Genomic DNA, 27,146 nt, shown 5'->3' on the forward strand with positions numbered 1-27,146 from the left:
TGAGAGAGGTGAAGAAGATAAAGCCATGCGAATAGAATTTGTATTGTTAATTGTTTAATGTGAAGAGAATGATTAAGGTAGCAAAATTTGCGGCTAATCCAAATCCAATCTTGTCACTTGTAACTGCCACTGTTGCATTTTACCTGTACTGCATTTCGTTTATTTTACCACAATCCTAGTTTAATAATTATTGAGAATATTCCGATGACAATATTATATTCCTTTTTTTACTGCTAGTAGTAGATAGCAGAAGATAAAATGACAATACGCCACCTTCTACTTTTAGAAACAATCGGTTTCGTGTGAACTTTGCGCAGAGACTATATCTATGACCATTTGACCATCCAACCTAACATTATGTCTATCTGTATGAAGCTTCCTAACCACCATGTTTTCAAATAAGAAGAAAATGAATCTAAGTGCTTTATATGAATTACTATTACTGGAATAAAATATTCTAAATTTATGATAATATTCTAAATGTATTTAATATTATTTTAAAATATTTATCATATATAATATTAATCTACAATTTAATAGTCAGATAAATCTTATTTGATCCTAAGTTATATGTTTGATTCTCATCCCTCTCTCTGCCGCTTTTGATTGGAAAAAAATGCATCAATAAGTTGAAAATAAAAGAGATCATTAATTATTAATTAATATAATATATTAATTGAATGTTGAAAACAATTTCATTATTACATGGCCTTGGCCTCATTGTTGGTTTTAGGAATAATTGGTACTTTGGTAGGTGGCCTCCTCTAAAGGGCACTAAATTCCAACTCGTGTATGGTGTCCCACTAAATGGACCACACGCGTATTATTGGAAACTTTCACATGCCTATTTTGAAAACTTTTTTGTGTACCATATTTACTATTTAGAAAAGCCAGTCATTAAGACTATAAATTTAATGGATCAAATGGTGAGTTGGTGACTAATGAGAAATAACCTTCTCTCTTCTGAAACGGAAATATCTGGTAACAAAAAAAAATCAGTCAAAAACAGTCATAATTTACTTTATTTAGTATTCATTAATTATTGTGATAATTAATTAATACTAAATAAGACAAGTTTTAGCTTTTTTTTTTTTTATCTACCTAATATTATCCTTTCTAAAAATATTCTCATGTTCTATTAGCCGCCCTCTAATTGACCAATTTCCATAGACATCAACTCCTTCCCTCCTCTCTCCCCCCAAAAGATTTGATCAATTAAATTAATCTTTTAAAAATTATAAATTAATTATTTTTGTTCTTTAGTCACTTAATTAGTAGTTTAAATCAATAATTAATGATTAACTCACATCATACATGACACCTAATATATTTAATTAGATATTAAAAAAATATATTTATAAAAATTTATTAATTTAGTGTTAGATTATATTAAGATTAAAGTTTATATAATTTAAAAAATAGACTAAATTGATAATTTTTCATAAATATATTTATTCAGAATCCAATAGAATAAGTTAGGTATCATATATATGGTCAATTGACGTTTTATATCATTAATGGTTGACGAAAACTATTAATTGAATGACAGAAGAACAAAAATAATTAATTTATAATATTTAAAAGACTAATTTAATTAATAAAATTTTTTAATGACAAAATTAAAAAATTACCTATTTTTTAGGAACTAATTTGACCACCAACCCGTAGTTGATTTCATACCCCACACAAATTTACATTATTGCATCACCTTGATGATCTGAAGTAACTACTAATGAATAATGATTATATATATCTTATCAAACGGAATACCAAACCAGAAGTGCACTGCTATTATGCATAATATTACTCAATCATTCATATGTTATTGCAATACCTATAATATAATATTCAGAAATATTATATAGACATGAAAAAGTCGAAATCTCAAACATAAATAGATAAGACACAAAAATCCTAAGCTTAACCCGGTGATCCATGCAATAATGCACTGCTATAAATTTGAAACTATGAGAGAGTAACATTTATCATGATTCGAATCTATCCTGATAAAATTAACTGAATGCATGATGCACCAAGTTCAACCTGTTTGGTGCTTCATAGCAATGTCCCTAAAAGATACACATTCTTATTTTAATGGTGGAATAGAAGGGGGCAAAATTACTAAATTATCAGAGAAATTCATATGTACTGCACCAGATAAATAATCACTGGGCATGCTGACATACTTCCTCATAAGGACTGCGCGAATTGGGAGGCCTGCAAGTCAAGCTCCTGTCTCATAACACAGTTCATAAACCACTCACTGCTGAAAGTCCGGATTCCTTTCTTTGCAGCCATCATTGCTTCTTCTGTATCTTCTTCGCATGTCACAAAGATTGTTGTTGATGTCTCGTTTACTTTTTCCAGCCCATTGATAACCTAATGAACAAAATGAGTGGAAATTGATCACAACTTCACAAGTGAGGATAAGGTTGCAGGAAAACAGATTGCAACATGCTTTATAAAATTAATATAAAGAATGATTTTAGATCAAACCAGATTAGTAAACTTGTCCAAAAGGCTTTCCTGTTTTCAAAAACTAGGTTGACTAAATTATTCACAAATACTATGTCTTTTGTTGTTTGTGTGTGTGTGTGTGTGGGGGGGGGGGGGGGGGGGGGGGGTTTGTTTTATTGTCATAACTCATAAGAGTACCTCCAAAGGTAAGAAATATGATAGGCATAATATTTGTATTCAAATGTTTCATTATTAAAAAAAAGGCTTTAGGATTTTAGCACTTTCAGCGTGTATAATTGATGGGAAATGAAGCACTGTTTAAGCGTTCCGAAATATAAATACTTACATTACCACCAGCAGACCTGACAATAGCAGATAGAGTGTCGGCAGGAGTTCGAACATGAGCTGCAATGCATACATTATAGCCCTTAAACAAAGAATGGGGGCTAGCTTTTGCTCGGAAGATTGCACTTTTTAAATCAGATTTGTGCTTCAGCATGTACTCCTCATCATTCAGTATGTGAGGCAACTCATCTGCGTTTCATTGTTTGGTGAAATGACTCAAATGAGTGTGTAAGCTGTCATGAATAATTACTAAGTATACTCAGAAAAGATAAAATTGCCCAGCTTACCGACGAATCTGCCTTCACGAAAGCTTTGCTTTAACCAACTAGATGAGAGCACCCAAGCCCTGTATAGTTTATCAATATTCTGTTACGAATTATAAAATATAAATAATCAACATAATCAATGCAGAGTAGGGCATCTTAACAAATGCAGAACTCATAGGAATCAAACTTCAAAATGTTATTTTCTTCTCCCCTGGCAAGGTCCAAAGCCCCAAATACAAAAGATCACAATTCTAGCACTGAGTTTTTCACAATTTGGCTATGACAGTGAATGACAGAATGAAGATCCTGTAACTCAGTGTTCCCTACATTGAGAATCTACAATATGAAATGCCAGATAAAAGAAATGCAAAAACATGTATAAATGAATTTAGTTTCTCTTCCCAATGATATCATGAACCGAAGGAGGCTTTTTGCTTTTTAGCATTTCTCCAAAGTTATAATGTTAATTGTTGGATAATCTCTTGGTTAGCAAAGTTGAACCTATAACAGAACCCCAAAAGAAAAAGGATTTGTTTTTGAAAGCAACTATTATTTTCAGAAAAAAAAAAATGAGCTTTCTTCAAATATCCACAATCCTACTTTGGTAACGAGCACACTAGATCGTTTGGAGATGTATAAAACTGAGATTTGGTGGCCACAGATATTCGGATATTCAACTGCACGATATGAGAGGAATATTATTCTAGATTCATTTAAAAACCCGAACATATATTCCAAGAACTAGTATTTCAAGTTCCAACTACATAAAATTTCAGTGTGAAGCTAGGCATATTTTTTAGGATTACAAATTTGAACCTACCCAGAACAGAGAGCAGTGCAGAAATTCATAGTTTTCCTCACTTTTCCTGTGACAACATGTGTTATTATGCTTCCATCATACGCAACAGTTCCACCAAGGTCTTCAATAACCTATATGTGAAACAAATCTTTAATGGCTGTTATGTTCCGAAAAGAAACATGACTGCAGCATTTGATACCCGTTAATAGGGTAAAAAATTACAATGCTCTTTAAATTGCCAGACGTCTCAATACTTAAAATCAATAATATTATATAGAGGAATGCTAGAGTGTCATCAGAATTTTTTTGACCATCAGTTAACCATCAATGTTTAAAAGTATGGGATAAAATATGTTGTTGGATTACTAGACTAAAGGTACTAGACTAAAGGAACTAGACTAAAAAAATTGAGTTGATGACTAAGTGATGGCCAAAAACAATAAATTTTAATGGGCCCCTAACATTTCTCAATTATATATTCAAAAGGATCAAATTAAGTCTCTGTATAAATGAACACATTCCTCACTAGTATGTAATTATAAATTGCTCTGGTGAAGTGGTGAAATAAACATACCTTTGAAAGCTGTGTTCTCTTAGTATCATCTGCAATATTCATTAACATAATTCTAAAGGATTGTTTAGCCAACGGCAGTTCCTTGTCGTTGGGTGCTTCTAATTGTACATGATCCTCCATATATTTCTCAGAAACTTCTGCACTCAGAGGATCAACGCGAGGGACTTCTTGAAAACAAGGATTGGGCCTATTAGCCTCTGATGTAAAACCGTTGCTAGAATCTGATCGACAGTCAGCCAACTGGCTTCCCTTCACCCTTTTAGATTTCAATGAGGATATAGAGGATTCCCAGCCCCTTTTTGCAGCTTTTGGAAAAAGATGACAAAGCTTCATGTTATCATCAATTTCATCCTGTGAATTTTCTGCAGCAGTAGCATTTCTGTCCTCATATGCTCTGACAAAAGGAAAAATGTCACTGCAGCCATGTTGGAGATTGTGACTGTCAAACCCTGTTCATATTGTGAAAGATATAAATGAGCAAGAAATGAATTAGACATTATAATAAAAAGATTCTTTAGTTTCATTTTGATTTCCAAAACTAATGTGTGAGAGATAGACAGATCAATGTATTACCACACAGTTTGCCATATTCTCTTGACGATCCAGCTTTCATCAAACCTTCAGCTTGAATTTTATCTTTACTTTCTATAATATGGGTTGAATGATTAGACAGGTTCAAATCAATGTGCAGCAATCCTGAACATTTCAGCTGCTCATTTTCAGCAATGACAGGTGTCAAGGAATGATGACAGAGAGGTGAAGGAAGACAGTGCATAGAGTCAGCTGCATCGGCTGAGAATTCTGTCCTTAGATGGCATGCCATGAGAGTTGAACCACCAGGAAAGCATAATGCTTTGCGAATACTAGCTTTTACAGGAAACCTGCGGGCTTTACCTTTGGCATCAACCTGTGCTATTGATATAAAACCCTGAATTTGCAGTCAGAAAGAGATAACTTAGAACCATAGAAGTATCTTTTGCAGTAGGAAAGAAAAATTGTAGTTCTAATGAAATATGAAGACAAATGTTCTTGATATTATTGAGCAGTAATCTTATAACATGACATACCTCATCACAAGTATGAATTCTTTTCACTAAAACGCATTAGTATGTAGCTAAAAGAAAAATGAAAACATAATTCTTGCAATGATAGTTGTGTTTGTATGTATCAAATATTCTAGACAAGGAATGAAACAAGATGCATTCATACAAGAAAGAAAAAATAACCAAAAGAGGCTACACAATCTGCTCAAGACAAATTTCATCTATAAATTACCTGTTTAAGCCAAAATCCTTCTGATTCTTTGTCTCCCCAACAGAAAATGGAACGAACACCAATATTTTGAAGTCTCTTCTGTAGCTCCAGAAACAACAGACGGCCAAAACCCTACAGGATATAAACTAGTAATTAACAGAGAATATGATTGTGGTCAAGACACACATAAATGTAAAAACAGCCAACTACAATATGCCATAAGACTTTACCAAGAGGCATTCTGAGGAATCAATGTGAAAAAGATTATCATATTGGTTTTGATTATGTACATTCTAAAGTTGTACTACTCACATTTACGGAGAATGAATTCACAAAGGCATCCACCATCAATTTAACTTAATTAAAAGACAGAAAAGATGGAAAAATCACAATTGGAAGTTTGCAATCAAAGAAATGCCCAGAATATTTTCGATGCACACACACAAAAAGTTCTTAAAACTGACAAAAGAAATCACATGTTGCTTAAAAAGCAAAAAGCTGGAATTAAGAATGAAATCTAGATATTAGAACAGACCTTCCGTTGGTAGATTTCCCTCACAGCTGTAAGTGGGATCTCTGCATATTCTGTATCTGCAGGGATGATTTGATATGTAATTGCAGCTATAACCTGTAAATGACATAAAATATATCAATAATATGCTACACTATTGCCATACAAATATTTTTTTTTTCAGATTACATTCAACTAATTTCCATCAATCAGCACAGCTTTTTAGATGGTAAGAATTTTATTTTTTGTTCTTTCTATGTCCTGATGATTGCTAGGTCTTTTTCATTAGAAAGCTCAATCTACTAAAAGAACCAAAACATTCCAGAAATGGTTACTGAATACATTCTTTAGTCTTGTATTTTAATACAATTATATGCCAAACAGTCTTGGATAAAAACAACAGTTTTTCACCTTAGGAAACAGACTCAGGCTTTGCATAACTTATAATAATGCAAAATATGACCAGAAGCATTGTCCTTCAACCTTTAGGATAGTGGAACATAATTTACTTATTTCAGTTTAAAGTAGTTTCATATATTGAAATGATAGTATTGTTACTCATGATGATTCTCTACTTACAGCCATGTACCAAACTTACCTTTCCGGAATCTTCAACAGAACTGGAATTAAGAAGTAGTGTTCGATATTTCCTGCATGAACAAGCAAGCAAGAATAAAAAACCCTATCATACTGTACATACCTCTCAACTAGGCACAGTACACATGAACACTAAGCTACACTTTTACATGGTAAAAATTGTTCCCAAAACCAAAAGCTCCCATTATTTCAAATACATGACCGAAACAAAAGCAATAACTACCATGGAAAGCACATCATAGAAGTAAGAACCCATTACCCATTGGTCACACATCTTTCAAGAAATTTTGATTGCTTTCCAGTATTAGCAGCATAATTCATTCCTGGTAGCTCTGCCTTATACATCTCTAGAACTTCCTGCAAACCCATTTATAGAGATATATAGAGTCATTATAGCAGAGTGAGGAGTACACACAGAGCAACAAGGGTGTTACCTGAAGGTAGGATTTGCTTATCCCAGCATCATCTTTAGGACTAACAAGCATGAACTCATGTTCTATACAGTAAAAAACCAAATAAGACACACTAACAAGCTCTTCTCGTTTCCGCCAGGACAAAAACAAAAAAGAATGCTCAAATGACTTAAATTCGCGTCATACTATTACAGTAATTGCAGTTGTGCATTTTCCCATAATCATTTCCACAAATTCGTATTGTATCCACATGCAAAAAATTAACATCACAATCACATGGAAACATAAACCACTTACCTCTATCATCGGAATTTAAATCCCCAGTAGCATTTCCATTGTTCGCATACTCTTCTTGTGCCACTGTTTATAGGGGCAGAAAAATGGCAAAATTAAATAAATAATGAATCAATAGCAAAATCGAATCAAACCGAAAAATAAATGAATAAACACCTGATACTATTATCTTTCCGTTTCTCGGGAGAGAGATTACGGTGCTGTTTGATTCGGATTTGCATGTGAAGTTTTTGGCCTCAACAGTGACCTCGCAGTTACCTGTGAAAAAAATGAGAATGTAACAATCGTGGTTATAGATGGAGCATCCAAAATGAGAATCATAGAGGTTGTGGTTCTTCACCGATGGAAATTGGAGACAAAGGTTTTGGTTTTGGTTTTGGTTCCCGAGCACCAGGTTTTTGTTTTCGCGCCATTTTTTATTTTAAGTCTTCGTTTTGGTTTCAAGGTTTTGACCAAACCCTCTATATATAATCAAATCGTGGTGGCATTTTGGTCATCACATGTTTTTTTTTTTTGTCATTGTCTGGGCCGGATAACCTAGTCCAAAAAGAGATACATCTGCAAACAATGGTGAGCAGTTTCACTTTCACTCCATCTTCCCAGCTCCATGGTCTTCAATGATGGTTTCATACCTCACCTTGTACTTGCATATTACCATGGTCTTCAATGATGGGTGTGTGAAACATGGGTGTAATGCCTAGGATTGGGGGCTGTCCAATCCGCTTGACCAAAAAAAAATAAAAAAAAAAAAAAAAAAAAAATACCTCACCTTGTACTTGCATATTACCATGGTTCTGAAAACCGAATCGGACCGGCCGGTTCAACCGGAAAAACCGGGAACCGGTCACTTAACCGATCCGAGTAAGGTCAGAAATCGTTTGGTAGAAAACCGGTGAAAAAACCGGTCGAACCGGCGGTTAACCGGTAAATCGGGAGAACCGTTCGGTTTTTTTACGGTTTATTGGTTTGCATATTAAACTTCAAAACGGCGTCGTTTTGAAGGAAAAAAAAAAAAAAAAAAAAAAAAAGAAAAGGGCTATGCACGAAGCCACGATCCCTAATGGCTAATTCCCAATCCTCATCTCACTATCTCAGTATCTCAGTCTCAACTCTCACCCTCTCACCCTCTCACGAACCCTAATAGCCACCACCATCGCCACCGCATCCCACCGCCATCGCCACCGCATCCCACAGCCCCTCTTCGCCGTCGCGGAGCTCCTCTCCTCCATCGCCGTCGCGGAGCTCCTCTCCTCCATCGTCGTCGCCGAGCTCGCCACCTCCACCGTCTTCGCCGAGCTCTCCACCTCCACTGTCGTCGCCGAGCTCTCCACCTCTACCATCGCCGCCGGTAATACTCTGCCTTCCACCTTGGCTCCTATTTAATCGTCGCCTACTCTGTGCTTGATTTTATAATTTTTTGATTTTTCTGTTCATGATTTGTTAAGTCTGTGTTCATCTGTTCATGTTTTGTTAGCTGTGTTCATCAGAAGTTCAGAACATGTTTATAATTTGATTTTTCTGTTCATGTTTCTGTTCCTATTTGTTCATGCTGGATTACATGATTTTGGTTGCTGCTTGATGTTTATTTGGATTACATGATTTTGAGTTGCTGTTTCATGTTTATCTGGATTACATGATTTTGGTTTCTGTTTGATGAATCTTCAATCTGTTTTTGGCTTTCCATTATGATGCGTTTATTGGTGACTTGGGATTGAATGATGATCATTGCAAGCAAATTGAGGCTGGGGCGTTGAAGGCAGCTGGGGAATTTGTCATCCTTCTTTTCTCTGTGTGTTTATGTGTGCTTATTAATATTTATAGAGTTGTTTCTTGTTACTGTGTGTGTTTGTAATCAATAGCCAATAGTTGTTAGATTGTTATCTATTAGCTTGACAATCTTTGTAATAATGTACTGAATGGTATCTCAAAATTTCTGTGGCTTTGAGAATGTGGCTTTGAGAATATTGTTACTTTTTGCTTCTGTTTGGTGGTTCATGAATATTCTCAGTTGATTTCTGTGATTGTCAAGCTGCATGAAATTGATTTCTTTTTTACGTTTTATTTTTTGTTTAGTTATAAGCTTTGATGTTTGATGTTTGAACCTCTAATATTAAGTAATGGATAATTTATTATGTGAAATATTAAATTTTATTAAGTTAGAAATTATTAAATTTATATACTTAAGATTATTTTAAATTTTTTAATAATTTTATTTAATATTTAATTAAACCGGTTAAACCCCGGTCGAACCAGTGAACCATTAAACCAGTGACTTCACCGGTTTATTGACCGGTCCGGTTCTCGCAACCTTGCATATTACCCCTGCAGTTGCCGGAGAAGCTTAAGCCACGTTTTTGCTTTTTTTCATTAATGGGCCAAAGCCCAAATTGGGCCCAACATTTTTGCTCTTCTTCATATCGTTATAATCCTTTCCTCCTTCTTCGGTCCCTCTGCTGCAGAACTCGAACCAGTGTTCCTCTCTGCTTCGCTTCATGCATTGGAAGCCATGGCAATATTTTTCTCTACAATTGTAGCTCCTTCTAATTTTCGTGCGTGCAAGTTTTCCTTCTTTAACAGAGTACCTGATCAACCAATCAAGAGTTTGCGTCATTTCACAGGTAAGAACCTAGAATCCCACTTCATGTTGCTTTAGTTTCTCGCTCTTCGCTTTTTGATGCCCATTTGGCTGAAGCGTAGTTATACTTTACTGGAGTGTAGATAATTGTGTTCGGACTAGAAAAGTTCCTTGCTTTATTGCTTTTGCGGTAAACGGAAGCTCCGCTGTTCAAACAGAAAAAAGAAACACGCCAAGGAAAAAGGGTAGGAACCCGTTTTTGAGTGAGGGGAGAGATGAGGATGAGAGTCGTGGACCAATTTGCCCTGGTTGTGGGGTCTTCATGCAAGATGAGGACCCTAACCTTCCTGGGTACTATCAACAAAGGAGGGTGAAAATGGAAGATGAACTATTAGATGAGGATGATGATGTGTTTGATGATATTAATAGAGTAGAAGAAGAAGAAGAAAATGATGATGATGATGATGTGGGGTCTCTGGATGGCATTGAAAATGAACTTGGAGGAGGTATTGAGGTATTACCGGATGATTTCGATTGGGATTCTGATGAGTGGGAAGCTAAGTTGTTGGGCGAAGAGGATGATGAGGCTGATTTAAATGGCTTTGCGCCTGCGGGGGTTGGGTATGGTAACATCACTGAGGAGGTCCTGGAGAGGAAGAGGAAGAAGAAGGTATCGAAAGCTGAGAAGAAGAAGTTGGCTAGGGAGGCCCGAAAGGTGAAGGAAGAGGTTACCGTGTGCGCTAGGTGTCATTCCTTGAGGAATTATGGCCAGGTGAAAAACCAGACTGCTGAGAATTTGATACCCGATTTTGATTTCGATAGGTTGATTTCCACTAGGTTGATGAACCCTTCTGGCAATGGCAGTGCTACTGTTGTTGTTATGGTTGTGGATTGTGTTGATTTTGATGGTTCTTTCCCTAGGACGGCAGCAAAATCGTTGTTTAAGGCATTGGAAAGAATCCAAGATGACTCGAAGAAGGGTAAGAAACTGCCAAAGCTAGTTCTTGTGGCTACAAAGGTTGATCTCCTTCCATCAGAGGTTTCCCCTGCAAGGTTAGATAGATGGGTTAGACACCGAGCAAGTGCTGCGGGAGCACCTAAACTAAGTGCAGTTTATCTTGTAAGTTCTCGAAAGGATTTAGGTGTAAGGAATCTGTTGTCCTTCATAAAGGACTTGGCAGGTCCTCGTGGGAATGTGTGGGTGATTGGGTCTCAGAATGCGGGGAAGTCTACTCTAATCAATGCATTTTCAAAGAAACACGGAGCTAAAGCTACAAAGCTCACAGAAGCTCCGATTCCTGGGACAACACTAGGGATCTTGAGAATTGGAGGAATTTTGTCAGCTAAGACTAAGATGTTTGACACTCCAGGGCTCCTGCATCCCTATTTAATGTCGATGAGACTGAACAGAGAAGAGCAAAAGATGGTTGAGATACGGAAGGAACTTCGACCTCGATCATATAGAATCAAGGCAAGTTATTAATGGCTTATTGCTATTGCCGCTCTCTAAGTTATCTTCAACTTCTTTTTGTTGCATAGATTATATGTATGCTTTATGCACGTTGTTTATCCGTTAAAGGCTATCAGAAATGGACAATGGTTTGATTTTTTCCCCCTGCTCCATGGAAACTCCAGTTAATAAATCGAGATAGCAATTTCTTTGGTATCAATATGTAAATTTGGAAAATGCAGATGTGGTTTAGAATCTTACATACTGGTTTTAACTTATAGGTAGGGCAGGCAGTGCACATTGGTGGCTTGACAAGAATTGACCTTATTGAAGCCTCTGTTGAAACAATATATGTGACCGTTTGGGCATCACCAAATGTTTCTCTTCACATGGGAAAAGTAGAAAATGCTGAAGAGGTTTGGAGTAATCATGTTGGTGTCAGGTTGCAGGTAAGCCCTTTCTTTCTTTTTTTTTTTTTTTCTTTTCACAAATCTAAGCATGCCTATATAACTAATTTTAGTGTTAAGGTCTAAAACTGCAGTTTACCTGAGCTTCAAATATGTTTTTCATTTCATTAATTGCTCTTTCATGTCAACTTTCAGTTTACCTTTTTAAATTATAAGGGAAAGGCGCATTTTGATTTCGGTTGTCAAAGAAATGTACTCTATAATGCGGAAACATTCCTTTGGTTGGAACGGGATGAAAAGCTACCATATTCTTTGTAGTGTGGAACCGGGCCTGGGTAATGGAACTTGATAGGTGGAAACAATAATCAATTAGTTGGAAGAGGATTAGTTAGAAAAGAGTGTTAGAGATGAAGAAGAGTCTCACTTAAAGGGACTGATCTGAAAATTTTAAAAATTTTGAATAACTTTTATGTGCTTATTAAATAATGATAGCTTATTTGTCTAAATTTTTTAGCAAAACTTGACAGGTGACTAATTTGACTAACAACATAGTGGAGATTGATTTGGTAATTAAAATTTATTGGGGCTAAAGTGTCCGACTAAGAATTAAACTTATTTGGGGTATTACTCAATATAATCTATTCTTCCTTCCCTTGAGATACATGATGTCTAAGTTTCCTCTAACTTCATTTCTTTTTGCATTTTATTTCAGCCTCCCATTGGCAGTGAACACGCTGCTGAATTAGGCACGTGGCAAGAAAGGGAAATTAAGGTGTCTGGAACTAGTTGGGAGGTCAACAACGTTGACGTAGCCATAGCTGGCTTAGGTTGGTACTCTCTCTGTCTCAAAGGTGAAGCAACCATGAAACTGTGGACCTTTGATGGTGTTGAAGTAACCTTGAGAGAGCCATTGGTCCTTGACCGGGCCCGGTCCCTTGAGAAACCTGGTTTTTGGTTACCAAGAGCCATCTCTGATGCTATTGGCAACCAAACCAGACTTCAAGCTAAAAAAAGAGAAAAACTTGACGACCAAGATACAGATTTTGTGGGGGCAGGTGCAGAGCTATCAGCTTGAGCAGAACATTTTAATTGTTTTGCAAGAGTGCTTTCAGGTGAAAATAGAAGTGTGACTGAATTTGACGTGTTGCAGAGGCAATAGTGTGTTTTCAGCTAGAAGCTTTTTGTGCCTGTCCTCTTAGCTAGTTGGTGTGAGAACCCCCCTCCCCCTCTGCCACTTCTAACTTATAAACAGAAAATAGAGATAAATGCAACGCTTCTTGTTTAAGTGTCACATTCGTGGATTATGTAGTTTTGTTAGATGAGTCGTTGTACATGTCTAGTGATGATATCTGCATTTTTGTGAGGTATTACTTCAAATTGTGCAATAGAGAACAGAGAATGAGCTTAGTGATTATATTTATTCTTGGGCTCTTGGCCTATTGATGTAAACTGAATTGAAAAAATATTATGATAAGTTATTCTTATATACAAATTTGGTTGAGTTGAGCATTCAACAACTTGCATCACATCACTATCACCTATTAATATATTTTTGAATCAATATATATTTTCGCTGTATAGTTGTGAGTCACTGAGTCTAGAGTTCTAAGAATATCTCAAAGAATCAAAGTGACAGATTAATAGAGCGAGTAAGAGTACATAAATCTTGAGAAGACAAACCCTGACAGAAGAAAAAAATCTTTTTGTCATTTTTGTAATTTTAACACTTGTAACATCTCTTACAACATATTTTCACTTTTTTTTTGTTACCTTTCTTCCTTCCCTGTTTACAAGAGAGAGGAGAAAAAGTCGGAACCTTGGCTATACAAGAGTTACTGGAAAGTTAAAAGCTAGAGATAAACATTATGGGGTACACTAGCTAAATGACCGCAAGCTAATTAAGGCCATGGCATTCAGCCTGTTTGCTTAGTTACGTTTACAAGCTTCATAGCTCTTGCAATTTATGCTTTACTCTTCTGTTCCACAAATGTCTTGTGTCCAGTTTCTTCTGCAATCATCAACAACTCTGTTAAGTAAATGAAAATTCATACATGAAATGAAGACAACAATTTAAATATACCCACATAATAAAATTAGATCCCAACAAATTTTGATAAGAGACCTCAATCCTAATACCAATCTGTTTGGTACTTCTTTATATCAATATATATATCTAAATATAAAAATTGTAACCAAACATATTGATCCAAATAATACAGGGCTCTTTTTCAGCTATTTTAAATTGTTTGATTGAGATAATCCTAATGTATTCTTTACCTTCAGATAATCGAATGAACTCTTCAAGCTGAGCTTCCATCACGGAAAGATCTTCACCGGCATCAAGATCAAATATATCAGGCAGCAAATCAACAACATCATTGCCATCTTGATCAAATCCATCATCCTCAGCAGCATAGAAGCCCCCTTCAACCTGTTGCTGGCTTAGCCAGTACTCATGGTACCACGTCAGTGTTGTCACCAGCTGCCACCACTCCGGCGAGAAATCCTCCACCTGCCGGAAGGCAGCTGGAATGTAAAGAGGGGCATTCGGGTTCAGTGTTGATCTTCCTCCAGAGACTAATGCCATCTTGATCTGATTTTTGTTCCTTTTTTATTTTTCAGTCCGATTCTAGTTAGAATTATCTGCAGTACAAATCATCAGCCGTGTTAAAAGTGAATCAACAATGATATATCACAATCAGAAATTTCAAACACAAACTTCCAAGTACCAAGAATAAACATGAAGGTTTCATCTTCTAAAGCCCATAGCTACAAGTAATTGCTCGCCAGATATCATAATACAGTAAGCATATAAGTCATGATTCATCATTTACGTGAAAAATTCGTGTCTATTTTTAAATTTGTTATGTCATCGTATGGTAATTTTAATTTAGTCCACTATGAATAAGACTAAAAAAATAAATTTAAAAAAAAAAAAAAAAACTTCAGATCTCAGATCAAAATTCAAAACCATCTCCTTTGACTCCTTTAAAGTAAAAATCGGTCAAATCGCTCCATCGAAAAATTTTCTATATCCAAATGAAAAAGCGCTGACTCGTGAAAATTGTGGATCCTTTGAATTCAAAGACGGATGGACCAAAATCCTTTAGTTTCCAAGCACGAATCGACGAAATGGTCCCACAAAATCGTCAATCTCAACCCGATCACTCAAAAATTTCCATTATTTTCCTTCAATTTCCTCACAACCAAACACCAAAAGCAAACATACAAGCCAAAAAGGAAAAACGAAATTCTCAATTCACGATAACAATTCCTTCGAACGGCATACAGATCGGAGAGAGAAAATTAGGAACGAGCAATTACCTCTCCAGCTACGAGAAATTGGTTACCGACGACGACGATTGACAGACAAGTTGACGCGTCAAGAAAATCGCAAATCCGCAGTATTTATAAAGAGAGAAATCCGAGCCTGTCTTGGTTCGGGTACGGAGTGGGTCCCACCGTTTAGGTTCGGCGAAAGCACCGTATTAGTGTTGCGTCTTGGTTCGGACGCAACGGTGAGAGAGAGACAGATAGAGGGGGTGGTCAACGGTCAACGGTGCCGCGTAATGGTGTTGGCTATTGTTGACCCCTTGATCTCTTATATAATGCTTGTTTTCGTTATCCTAACTATTTTCCTCGTTTTTGTTGTTTTTTTTTTCTATGGTTCTTGTTATTTAATTGTGGATAATACAGTTTTTTTTTTTGCCTCAGCCATAGAAAATTTTGGGTTTTGTTAAGGGAATAAATTATGGGAAATCTACTAAGTAGTAGTATTCTAGAAAAAAAATATTGTTCTCTATCTATAATAATAGTATAATACACATAACATTGGCTAAATTAGAGCAATAAATAACCGCTTAAGGGGTTAATTATTAGCACAAAACGAGGGTGACAACTCAAGGTGGGTGAAATGGTATTTTCATATGATGTCATATGGTAATACACTAATACTTTTGATTTTTGAATAATTAAAGATATATAGAGATTGAATATAAAATTTTGTTTGAGCTGCATTGATGAATGGTGACTTAAATTTATGTTTTTTAATTTTTATATTGGATTAATAATAATTATTTTTTTTATAGATATTGGAGTTGAATGTGTTATTTCTGGATGTGAAAGATAACGGTAAATAAATTGGAGGGTCAAATTTAAAAAACCACAAAATCGAATGGCCAGTTTCCGCTTAAATTTGAACCCTTAGATTTGCTTGCAACCGGGACACGCACGCGAAAATCGAACAATCAGATTTGAATTCATCGAGATCAGACGAGCAAATTCAAGTTTATAAATCTAAACTTCGGATTTGTTGTTTGATTAACCGCACGAACAGGGTTGAATCTAACGAAATCAAATGGTAGAAACATTCCGCAAATCTGAGTCTTAGATTTGTCACCTTTGATGACAGGTGTCACCCATCGTGGGGTGTGAGGCTCCTTCATTTCTTTTCTCCTTCGTTGGACTCATCCCTCTCACTCTCACTCTCTTCATCCTCAACAAGCCAAAACTAATGATACTCACAATCGGAGACGAAACTCCTAGCTTTAGCCATAAAAATGCTTAAAAGGAAAAAAAATTAAAGAAGTTGATCGTCCTGAACTTTACATTATTAATTATTTTAATAAACCTAATTATATAAGTAAATTTATTGTAATTTTTTCCTGTGCGAATATAAAAATAATAATATTATTGTATTTAATGTTATTTATAATAATTAAACAGTAGTATTAGAAATATATATTGTGTGTAAATAATTATTAGTTATGTATATAGCTAGTTTATGTTAATGACAACAATTATTTTTCACATATAAGTCATTTTTTTATACAAGTCCATACAAGTCATTTTACCCTGATTCACCTCACGCACCACTTAATCTAACTAGCTTTTCAATCAATGCACGGATATATAATTGTCTTTTTCGAAAGGATTTCATTTTCGTTTTCGAATTTTTTCAACGTTTTCGATATACGTTCTCTTCCATCTATGTGTTCTCTTCGTTTCTCTTCGTTCGTTCTCTACGTTTTTGAAATCAAGCTCTAAAATCAGTTTTGAACAGTTATCTCGTTGTTGAAGATGATGAATAATTCAAGTTCAGATTGTCAATTGAACCAGAACGAAGTTGACTATTGTTTTGAATCCAATCAAGTGGCTGAGGTGTGGCTCGATTCTAGTTAATGTTTTCGTTAGTAGTTTATGATTCTGTAGGTGAATAATGTTGTTTTTGTTTGTGAAAATTGTTGTTCATCGTTGATAGTTTGAATTGAATGTAATGTAAAAGTTCTGCATTAAAGAAAATATTTTTCTATATTTGCAGCAAATTTCGGTGTAACACAAAGATATTTGAGTGTATTGCTTAAGAATTTTTGGTGTATGTGTGCTGATAAGTTCTGCATAATTCAAAACTCTTCTTCTCCTTCCTCCTCATCTTCTGCTGCTTCTTGTTCTTCTTTTATTTTTTTTTTCTTATTCATCTTTTTTTCTTGTTCTATCTTCTAAAGTTTCTTCTTGTTTTACTCTCTTAACAAAAATAAAAATAAAACAAATCAAACAAAGAAGAAGAAGAAACACATAACGGTACAAAATTACTTGGAAGAGAATGAACTTACATTCATTCAACTAAAAGGAAGAAAGAAATAAGGAAAAAAGAAGAAGAAGAAAAAAAATGCAGCATTAGAGGAAACATTTTTCTGTATTTGCAGTAAATTTGAGTGTAACACGAAGATATTTAGGTGTAACACGAAGATATTTGAGTGTATTGTTTAAGAATTTTCGATGTATGTGTGCTGATAAGTTGTGCATAATTCAAAACTATTCCTCTTCCTCCTCCTCATCTTCTGTTGTTGCTTCTTTTTTTTCATCATCATCATCACCATCTTTTTCTTTTTTCTTATTCATCTTTTTCTTTTTGTTTTACCTTCTCAGGTTTCTTTTTGTTTTACTCTCTTAACAAGAATAAAAACAAAAAAAATCAAACACAGAAGAAGAAAAAACACATAATGTTGTAAAATTACTTGGAAGATGATGAACTTATATTCATTTAACTAAAAGAAAGAAAGAAATAAGGAAAAAAAGAAGAAAGAAGAAATGTTTTTCTGTATATGCAACAAATTTGGGTGTAACATGAAGATATTTGAGTGTATTGTTTAAGAATTTTCGGTGTATGTGTGCTGATAAGTTCTGCATAATTCAAAACTCTTCATCATTCTCCTCCTCATCTTCTGCTCTTCTTCTTTATCTTCTTATTTTGTTTTCTCATAATTCTTTTCGAATTTAGCTTCGCAACTTCCTTCACTTTTCGCGACGATTTTCAGAGATTTTTGAGAGATTTTGATTTTTGTTTAAATTTTGAGCGTCGCAGTTTTGATTGAGGGAAAAGAACCATTTGTGTTATTCAAGAGTTAAGGACGGAAATACGTGTTTACATGCAATCTAAACTGAAGATTGTTTTTGTTAGTTTAAACTAACTTATATGAACTTATATACCAAAAAAACTTGTATGTATATGAGATCTCTAATAAAAATTAGTATGTTAATAAAAATTAAAGATATATTAGTTATGTCATAATGGAAATAGAATAAAAAATTATATAACTAATATACGAAATACAATATCTAATAATAATACCAATTTTATTTTAAACTACAAAGTCATCAACTACTTGCATAAATAAGTTAATAATAATCACATTATGTTAGATACCTCAAACTTAACTATTTCTATAATAAAAAGCTACAATATAATTATTCAAGTTACATGCATGCATTCAAATATTTATAAAATTCTGGTGCATCCATCACCTTTAGATTCAATGCGTGTATAAAATATGGCTCCTCGAACAGATGTTAATTTGTTAATGTATTTGTCACTTCTACCACATCTATCTTCGTAATATCATCCGCTTGATCCTCGTCTTTATTTGAATTAACAATTTTATAGTTGTTTTTAAATTTTTTTCGTTATCACAGTTGTAATCTCTTCATTTAATATTTCAATCAGCCTCAAATTGTTCGAACTTAATATATAACTCAATTAATGACATTTATAATCTAGTTTCATAATATATTAAAACATTTCTTCCATATTTGCCTCGTCAGTGACATACTTTTTTTATTTTTGTTTATATTTTCATTGTCCTTTTTATTAGTTCATGTTCTAATTCAAAATTTTACTTTAATTTCATTCCAATTTCTTTAATTTCATTTCTTGTTTCATGTTAAACTTTTTCCGATTCAGTTTTTCTTGAGTTTTCATTGAAATTTACTGTTATTATTTTGTCGTATTAATAAAAATAAGTCAATTTGTATTAGACACATCTATTATAAAGTCTATAAATTAATCATTTAATAAGAGTCATATCTACTATTTGAATTGAGATTGTGATATAAATTTAGTCGATATCGATCCTTAGTCAAAGTCAAAACTAAAATCTACGTGGTTAATTAAATAATTAATTTTAATGTAGATTTATACTTTTATTTATACTGAATATAATAGGAGTATGAAAAAGGTTGGTATACAATTTATTCTTTAAAAATACTGTTTTATTATATCCATGAAGAAAAACTTTTAACTATTTTCAAGGCTTCACTTCAATTCAGAATCTTTTAATTAAGTTATCATCTAAGACGTTCTACTTTATTATTTTTACATAATTTAGTAAATAAAATAATAACTTATTGCACTGATACACTGAATAATTCTAATAAGCAATTCAAAACCCCCTCTATCATCCTGCATGCAATAGTTTTCTTGTCACGATCGTTTCTCATGATGTGGTTAGATACTGGCTCTCACATTTTTCTCTAGAAAAAATAAAGAAGAAAAAAATATCAATAAAATTGTGGCTATCCTTTCAAGCTGCAATGTGTCCAGATATTATGCTAACACAATGCTTAATTATATGACTTATGAGTAGAACGGTTTCATAGATTTTTTTTAATTAAGGAGTTAATTTGTAGTTGGAAGTAGAGCTATTTTGATCATATATTATTAATAATTAATTTTTCATCAACATTTAGAATCATGCATGATTGAGTTTTATTGTTTGTCAATTCGAAGGCATAGAAGAATGACGATGAAATGAAAAAGCTAGGAAGATATGCTTGATAATAATTGTTGATAGTTGTCACATTTTAGTATGTTCATGTTCAAGGAATTCTGATCTATTTTTGATGCTACGCATATTTAATTCAATGTCTTGTGATGTGGGAGCAGCGTGGAGGCTTTTATGCCAAATCTCCTAATAATTAGTTTTTGTTGCACATGGTGTGTTATTCTCGTCGTTAAATCAACAAAGGAGGATGCTTACATAAAGATGCATAAAATATTTTTTTGTAAAAATATTTATGTGTCATATTATTATTGGACGTATTAATGAACTAGTTATTTTTGAATTTCTTAATAAATTAGAATAAAATCGATTTTTTTATAACAATAACAATAAATTCAATTATTATCAGATCTGGTCAAACCGACCAATTTACATAAACCACTGAATTATGGATTTTTTTTTTGTTTTTATTTTTAAACAAAAGTCAAGGATATATATATTTGTCTTTTTATCAAAAAAATTTAAACATAATTTGTTTAGATTGTGTAAATCAGTCGGATCAAATCGAGTCTAATAATTATAGCGCGGACAATTGGGTTTATTATTGTTGCTATAATAAACCGATTTTATTCTAATTTATTAAAAAATAAATTATTAACCAGTTTAATAAAGATGTCCAATAATATTATGACATATGTAAATGTCTTTAAAAAAGACATTTTTAGTGTCTTTATCAAAGTGGTCTCTATCAACAATTGCATCACTAAAGATTAAAGAATTCATCATCATATACCACAATTAATTATAGTCATGCATTAACTATAGAGCTCACAGAGTAATATGTAATGGTAATGCTAGATACACAATATTTAAAGTTATCTTATATAATATAATATTTATAGTTATATATTTATTATATCTAAAATGATACAATTAATATAACGATAATTAATAAATATTAAATAAAATAATTATATATTATTTAAATTAATTTTTATTATTTTTTAAATATTATTGAATAAATAATAATTTTATTAGATATTTTCAACTAAAAGGTAATATAAATTTACTGAAAAAGTTAATTAATTATTATTAGCGTAATTTGGATAGACTTGATAAAATCTGTTCGAAGCCACGTATTATGAAGCAAGAGAAGGAAAAAGCAAGAATAAGAGAGTCAGGATTCTAAAACCCCTATTTTATAGCTTCAACTGAATTGCATGATTATAACAAAACAAAAACTAACAGCACTATCTAGCCAATAGTAATTAGTCTGCTATCAAATTAAATTAATAGACTTTATTTCTACTGGTCAAACTCTTAGTAACTAATAACATATTATATATATTTCACACACCAACATCCCCCTTAAGCTAGGACTGTATATGTTATACATGCCTAGCTTACTATACAAGGTTTCGAATGGTCCTGAAGGTAGTGACTTAATCAAAACATCTGCTATCTGTTCTTTGGAAGGAATTGGCATTAACTTTAGGCTTTCATTTTGTACTTTCTCTCTGACCTTGTGGCAATCGATCTCTATATGTTTCGTTCTTTTATGAAATACGGGATTGGATGCGATACGTCTTGCTGACTCACTATCATAGAACAGTGTCATGGGTTTGACCAACGTAATTCTAAAGATGTTCAGAATATAGGTGAGCTAAATTCCTTCACAAGTAGCCAATGCCATGGCTCGATATTCCGCTTCAGAAGAAGAACGAGCTACAGTTTGTTGTTTTTTACTTTTCCATGAGACTAATGAATTTTCTAAGAAAAAATAATACCCAGACACGGATCTTCGAGTGTCAGGACAAGTTTCCCAATCAGAATTGGTAAAGCCTCTTAAAGACAAATCACAACTGCAGTTAAACAGTAACCCTTTGGATGGAGCTTGCTTTAGATATCTTAAGATGTGCAGGATAGCTTTAAAGTGCTCAACAGTAGCACAATCCAAGAAGTGACTTAGCTTGCTAACAGCATATATAGCATATGTCAGGTCTTGTGTTTGTAAAGTAGATAAGTTTTTCAATAAGTCTTCTATATGGCTTAACATCCTCAAAAGGTGTACCAGTAAACTTAGAGAGTTGTGTAGAGTAGTTCATTGGAGTGATGGTTGGTTTAAAGTGCAACAATCCATACTCTTTTAACAAGTCTAAGGTATATTTGCGTTGATATAGGGCTATACCCTTCTTACTTCGTGCAACCTCCATGCTTAAAAAGAATTTGAGTTCTCCCAAGTCCTTGATTTTGAATTGATCATCAAGCTTCTTCTTGATATGTTGAATTTCATTGATGTTATCCCCTGCTATTACTAGATTATCTACATAGATCAAGATTGATATAAAATCTGTTTTATCATGGTGTGGTAGCGACTTAGTCAAAACATCTACTCCCTGCTCTTGCAACAAGAAAGATAACTCATAGGATATGACCACAATGATGAAAAGATAGTGGTAAATGTTGTAAATATTAATGCTAACAGCAAAAACCTAACGATTTTACTTCAAATTTCAACCCACCTATGCGTGGAGGAAGAAGCGGTAACAACATATCGAATAGAGGAAGAAGCGAAGCTGGTAGAGGATCATTGAGGAGCCGCTCTCACTGTGGAAAAACTGGTCACACAATTGAAACTTGCTACTATAAGCATGGTCCCCCCCCTCCCCCAATCTACAAAGAAGATTTGGTACTGCCACTGTCAACAATCTTATTGTTACTGAGAATACCCCTAATACAAGCAACAATCTCGACAACAACTCAGCCCCAATTGAAGACAAACAAAGCCTTGATTCCCTATTCTCTGAAGACTAAAAGAAAGCTTTAATTGCTATTTTTCAATAAGGAAGTGATCACCCTCACTCACCGCTTCAATCTCAAGCCATTAACATTGTCATAGCACCATCAGCAGGTGTCTCCTACATCTTTTCCACATCTCATATATCCTTACACCCAAATAGTTGGATAATAGACACTGGTGATACTGTATATGTCACATTCTCCCTAAAAAATTTTTAAATTTACAATGTTGTTGACCCTGTTTTAATCAAATGCCCCAATGGCACTGAAACAATTACCAATATTTGTGGAACAGTTGTGCTATCACAGGATTTTATTTTAACTAATGTTCTTTATGTTCCATCCTTTAAATTTAATTTAATCTCTGTTTCAAAGGCCATTGATCTCTTATCTTGTGAATTTTTGTTTAAAAATACACATTGCGATGTACAGGACAACCTTTCTTTGAGGATGATTGGTCATGCTAAACAAAGAGATGGGCTATACATTTTGGATAAAGAGGCATCTTCCACCAACTCCCAACCAGAAACTGCACATACAGTAAACTCAGACAGCACTTCACCAACCATCACTGCTAATATTACTAATAACTCCATTGATCAAGATACTTGGCACTGTAGACTAGGCCATATTTCTACTAATAGGCTATTAAAAATGCAACAATATTATCCTTTTATTGTTTGTCCCTTAAATAATACCTCTTGTGAACCATGTCATTATGCTAAACAAAAAGCGCATATCCTTTAGCTTAAGCCAAACAAAATCAGAAAAATTGTTTGATTTAGTCCATATGAACATTTGGGGACCTGTTTCCACCCCATCATTCGCTGGACACAAGTATTTCTTGACTATTGTTGAAGACAAAAGCAGATTCACATGGGTCTTCTTTATGAAAAATAAAAGTGAAATTTCATCTTTTATTGAGCATTTTGTTCATTTTATTAAACTCCAAGATGGTATGAATGTCAAGTGCTTCCGAACTGATAGTGGTGCTGAATTTAAAATGGCAACGTTCTATGCATCAAAGCAGGGACGGACCTAGGCATGGAAGGAGGGGGGCACTTGCCCCCACTAGGTTTAAGAAAAAAAAAATTATATAAATTAATATATTTATTTTAATATAATTTATTTTTGTCCCACAAAAATTTATAAAATTTTATTTTGAGATTCATGTTAAAAAGTAATTTTTTTTTATTAAATTTAACGTATAACAATATTTATTTTGTTAAATTTGATTTAATATTAAAATTAAAAATAAGTAAATAAATTAACTCAATAAAAAAATTAATAACAGTGATAATATAATTTTTTAAATCCAGTCAACTCGTTAATTACCAAACTAAATTTCTGCTTTTTAAATATAAATAAAATTATCAGTATTTTTTTGTCTTAAAAAATTAGTTGAGATAAGAAAAAATAGTATTTATCTATTAATTAATATCTTTTATTTTAAAATAATATAATATTTTTTAATTTTATCTTTTAAATAATCTTGCTTGTAATAACTATTTTAGATTAAAAAGTATCTTATGTCATAAATATTATAAAAAATAAATTTTCTAATGGTAATTAATATTTGAAAGTTATAATGAGTAGTAAAACAATTGTTTAAAAGTATGAAAGTTAATTTTGATATATTAAAATATATATATTTTTTTACATAGTTATTTGATTATATTTATTCTTTTAGATAATTATTTACATGATGAATGTAAAAGATATTTTTGAAATACAATACATAATTAAATAGATGTATAAATTTTTTAATCTAATAGTATATCAAAATTAAATTAAAAAATATATAAAAAATTAATTATTTCAAAAGAAAGAGAGAAAAATAATTGTAAATTAAATTTTTATTAATTGATATAAACATATTTTTCATATATAGGTTTATTTTTTTATGGTATTTATATATAATTATAGTTTTAAATTATAAATGCTAGTGTATTAATAGGCACTAACGTGCCAATTGATTCAGTCTTTTATTATTAAATGTATATTAAAATACATAAAAAATTAGTTATGATGACAAATTATTTATAATTTAATAAAAATGTTTTAAGTTTAAATTTTAGAAATAAAAACATATTTTTTAATAAATTATATATAATAAATAGTATTTTAAGAATGAAAGTGTTCACTAATTCTTTAAATTTTATATCTCTATTATATTTTTAATATAATTAACAATGTTCAACAAAATTTATTTTAAGATATATATTTTTGCCCCCACTCTTAAAATTTTCTGGGTCCGTCACTGCATCAAAGGGTATCCTCCACCAAACTTCTTGTGTTGAAACTCCTCAACAAAATGGGGTGGTGGAGAGAAAACATCAAGAGGTCTTAAACATAGATAGAGCACTCTTATTCAAAGCAAACTTACCAAAAATCTTTTGGAAGCATGCCGCTGCTCATGCTGTTCACATTCTTAATAGAGTGCCTAGTTCTCTTCATAAGAACTTTTTCCCTTATCAACTTTTTTTTAATGAAATGCCAAACATCCAACATCTTAAAGTGTTTGGATGTCTTGCTTTTGCATTAACTTTGGTTGCTCACAAACAAAAACTTGACAAACGATCACGAAAATGCATTTATTTGGATATACAATCCGGCACTAAAGGTTTTCTTTTAATGGACGTTCATAACAAGCAGTTTTTTGCAAGTCGAAATGTCATTTTTTATCAGCATATTTTTTCTTATGTTGACTCACAAAACACTGCATCTTCATCTCATTCCAGCCATACTTTATTTATGCATCCTCAAAATACCGCTTCTTCTAATGATAGAACATATTTTCATAGTCTAGATAATTTCATCATTCCTGACATTACATCTAGTACCCCTCCCATAAACACACAGCATGATACATTTCATTCATCACAAAATTATAATAATGCCATCACAAGTGATATACCACATCCCACACAATACACAACTGGTGAAAGTGCTATTTTGAGAAGGTCTACAAGAAAAAGGCATAGATCAAGTTATTTGGAAGATTATCATTGTATGCCTACATTCACCTCTCTAAGTCATGACCAATCATCCACTCCTTAAAGGTATCCTATGTCAAATTATATATCCTATAATTCTTTATCTCGGTCACACAAATCTCTTTCAATCACAATTACAACAAATTCCGAACCAACATCCTATGAAGAAGCAATCATTCATGATTGCTGGAGACAAGCTATTAAATCTGAGTTGCGTGCTTTGAAGAACACCAACACTTGGAAGCTCACCTCTCTACCACAAGGAAAAAAGGCAATTGGGTGCAAATGAATTTTTAAAACAAAATACAAGTCTGATGGGAGCATTGAAAGGCATAAAGCCAGATTAGTCACAAAGGGGTTCACACAAACTCAGGATTATGATTACTTTGATACTTTTAGTCCAGTAATTAAGATGACAACTCTTCGAGTGCTTTTAGTCATTGCTACAAGTAAGAACTGGTACCTTCACCAACTCGATATCAATACGGCATTCTTACATGACGACCTACTTGAAGATGTCTACATGAAGGTGCCTCCGGGGCTGAACGCTCCACCAGGGACAGTTTGCAAGTTTCAAAAATTCTTATACGGCCTCAAACAAGCAAGTCGCCAATAGAATTTAAAATTGTGCTCAGTATTGATCCAATTCGGTTATACTCAATCACAGGCAGATCATTCTCTATTCACTAAATCAACAACACTTTTCAGATCTTCAAAAATCATTGAAAGCTAAAAATTTTGTTTAACAAGATATTTGATTATGGTATATCCATTAAAATGTGTGTGGTTTGATTTTTCTTTTGAGTTTGGTTTTGTTTGTAGTCCTAAATAGAATTTTGGTGGAAGTAGACATGGCTGTTGTTATGCTCATTTGTGCAACCAAATTAATGTTCCATGCTAATAATTGAGGAAAGTAGACATGGCTGTTGATTTCCATGCAGTTAATGAGAAATAATTGAGGAAATAGATTCGTTGGGTTTGAAATGCATCAATCGTCATGGACTCCCGGATATAAAAGCGCATATATATGATCTAAGTCATCTAACTAAAAATAGTCGTCTTTTTTTTAAATCTTTTAGTTTTATATTTTTCATTCACTACCTAATTCTACTTCGTTATATTTCTTGGCTGATAGATCTTCTCTTAGGACTAGAATAATAGTTTTCATATTCAAATCGGTAATCAAATGGATTAACTTATTAGGAAATAAATTTCTCAATTTTTTTAACAAGTAAATGAATAAAGTATAATTTTTAATTTTTTAATGTTTTTTATATTTTTTATTTTATTTATAAAATAAATAGTGAGAAATTATATTTTATTTTTTAATTATAGAAAAAATTAAGTTGATT

At 33.0% G+C, this 27,146-nt stretch overlaps 3 protein-coding genes across 6 annotated transcripts; 1 reads left to right on the plus strand and 2 right to left on the minus strand.

Annotated features, from left to right (window-relative positions):
- Window positions 1–1,806: 1,806 nt before the first annotated feature.
- Window positions 1,807–8,273, minus strand: LOC112755847 (uncharacterized). Of its 2 annotated transcripts, XM_025804148.2 has the most exons (14): window positions 7,851–8,273; window positions 7,667–7,768; window positions 7,514–7,576; window positions 7,238–7,299; window positions 7,063–7,160; window positions 6,805–6,856; window positions 6,231–6,323; window positions 5,717–5,827; window positions 5,015–5,369; window positions 4,442–4,890; window positions 3,889–3,998; window positions 3,090–3,148; window positions 2,804–2,991; window positions 1,807–2,379 (listed from the first exon to the last, which is right to left on the minus strand). In XM_025804148.2, exons 1-14 carry the CDS (start codon window positions 7,921–7,923, stop codon window positions 2,191–2,193), a joined length of 2,004 nt encoding a protein of 667 aa, XP_025659933.1. In that variant the 5' UTR covers window positions 7,924–8,273; the 3' UTR covers window positions 1,807–2,190. The 2 variants fall into 2 exon arrangements, with proteins under 2 accessions (XP_025659933.1, XP_025659934.1); XM_025804149.3 differs by lacking the exons at window positions 7,238–7,299; window positions 7,851–8,273 and having other exon boundaries at window positions 7,667–7,805.
- A 310-nt stretch (window positions 8,274–8,583) lies between these two features.
- On the plus strand, window positions 8,584–13,456 carry LOC112755848 (GTP-binding protein BRASSINAZOLE INSENSITIVE PALE GREEN 2, chloroplastic). The gene is made up of 5 exons (XM_025804150.3): window positions 8,584–8,858; window positions 9,970–10,128; window positions 10,229–11,556; window positions 11,817–11,984; window positions 12,655–13,456. The coding sequence occupies exons 2-5, from the start codon at window positions 10,017–10,019 to the stop codon at window positions 13,015–13,017; spliced, it is 1,971 nt and encodes a 656-aa protein (XP_025659935.1). The 5' UTR covers window positions 8,584–8,858; window positions 9,970–10,016; the 3' UTR covers window positions 13,018–13,456.
- A 168-nt stretch (window positions 13,457–13,624) lies between these two features.
- On the minus strand, window positions 13,625–15,594 carry LOC112755849 (protein EARLY RESPONSIVE TO DEHYDRATION 15). Of its 3 annotated transcripts, none has more exons than XM_025804152.3 (3): window positions 15,267–15,594; window positions 14,220–14,585; window positions 13,625–13,950 (listed from the first exon to the last, which is right to left on the minus strand). In XM_025804152.3, exons 2-3 carry the CDS (start codon window positions 14,527–14,529, stop codon window positions 13,904–13,906), a joined length of 357 nt encoding a protein of 118 aa, XP_025659937.1. In that variant the 5' UTR covers window positions 14,530–14,585; window positions 15,267–15,594; the 3' UTR covers window positions 13,625–13,903. The 3 variants fall into 3 exon arrangements, with proteins under 3 accessions (XP_025659937.1, XP_072075335.1, XP_025659936.1); XM_072219234.1 differs by having other exon boundaries at window positions 13,625–13,947; window positions 15,267–15,520; XM_025804151.3 differs by having other exon boundaries at window positions 13,625–13,968; window positions 15,267–15,520.
- Window positions 15,595–27,146: the final 11,552 nt, after the last annotated feature.

The sequence above is a fragment of the Arachis hypogaea genome, chromosome 16, assembly GCF_003086295.3.
Source record: "Arachis hypogaea cultivar Tifrunner chromosome 16, arahy.Tifrunner.gnm2.J5K5, whole genome shotgun sequence".
Lineage (NCBI taxonomy): Eukaryota > Viridiplantae > Streptophyta > Magnoliopsida > Fabales > Fabaceae > Arachis > Arachis hypogaea.

What these genes read in the sequence shown, in the direction of transcription:
- LOC112755847 (XM_025804148.2), bottom strand. Translation starts at nt 7,923, where the DNA reads ATGGCGCGAAAACAAAAACCTGGTGCTCGGGAACCAAAACCAAAACCA. An exon ending in TTTAAATTCCGATGATAGAG is followed by an intron (nt 7,300 to 7,513) that starts GTAAGTGGTTTA and finishes TTTACTGTATAG; the next exon opens with AACATGAGTTCATGCTTGTT. An exon ending in TGCACTGCTCTCTGTTCTGG is followed by an intron (nt 3,149 to 3,888) that starts GTAGGTTCAAAT and finishes TAAACTATACAG; the next exon opens with GGCTTGGGTGCTCTCATCTA.
- LOC112755848 (XM_025804150.3), top strand. Translation starts at nt 10,017, where the DNA reads ATGGCAATATTTTTCTCTACAATTGTAGCTCCTTCTAATTTTCGTGCG. An exon ending in CTCGATCATATAGAATCAAG is followed by an intron (nt 11,557 to 11,816) that starts GCAAGTTATTAA and finishes TTTAACTTATAG; the next exon opens with GTAGGGCAGGCAGTGCACAT. An exon ending in ATGTTGGTGTCAGGTTGCAG is followed by an intron (nt 11,985 to 12,654) that starts GTAAGCCCTTTC and finishes ATTTTATTTCAG; the next exon opens with CCTCCCATTGGCAGTGAACA.
- LOC112755849 (XM_025804151.3), bottom strand. Translation starts at nt 14,529, where the DNA reads ATGGCATTAGTCTCTGGAGGAAGATCAACACTGAACCCGAATGCCCCT. An exon ending in GTTCATTCGATTATCTGAAG is followed by an intron (nt 13,969 to 14,219) that starts GTAAAGAATACA and finishes TTTACTTAACAG; the next exon opens with AGTTGTTGATGATTGCAGAA.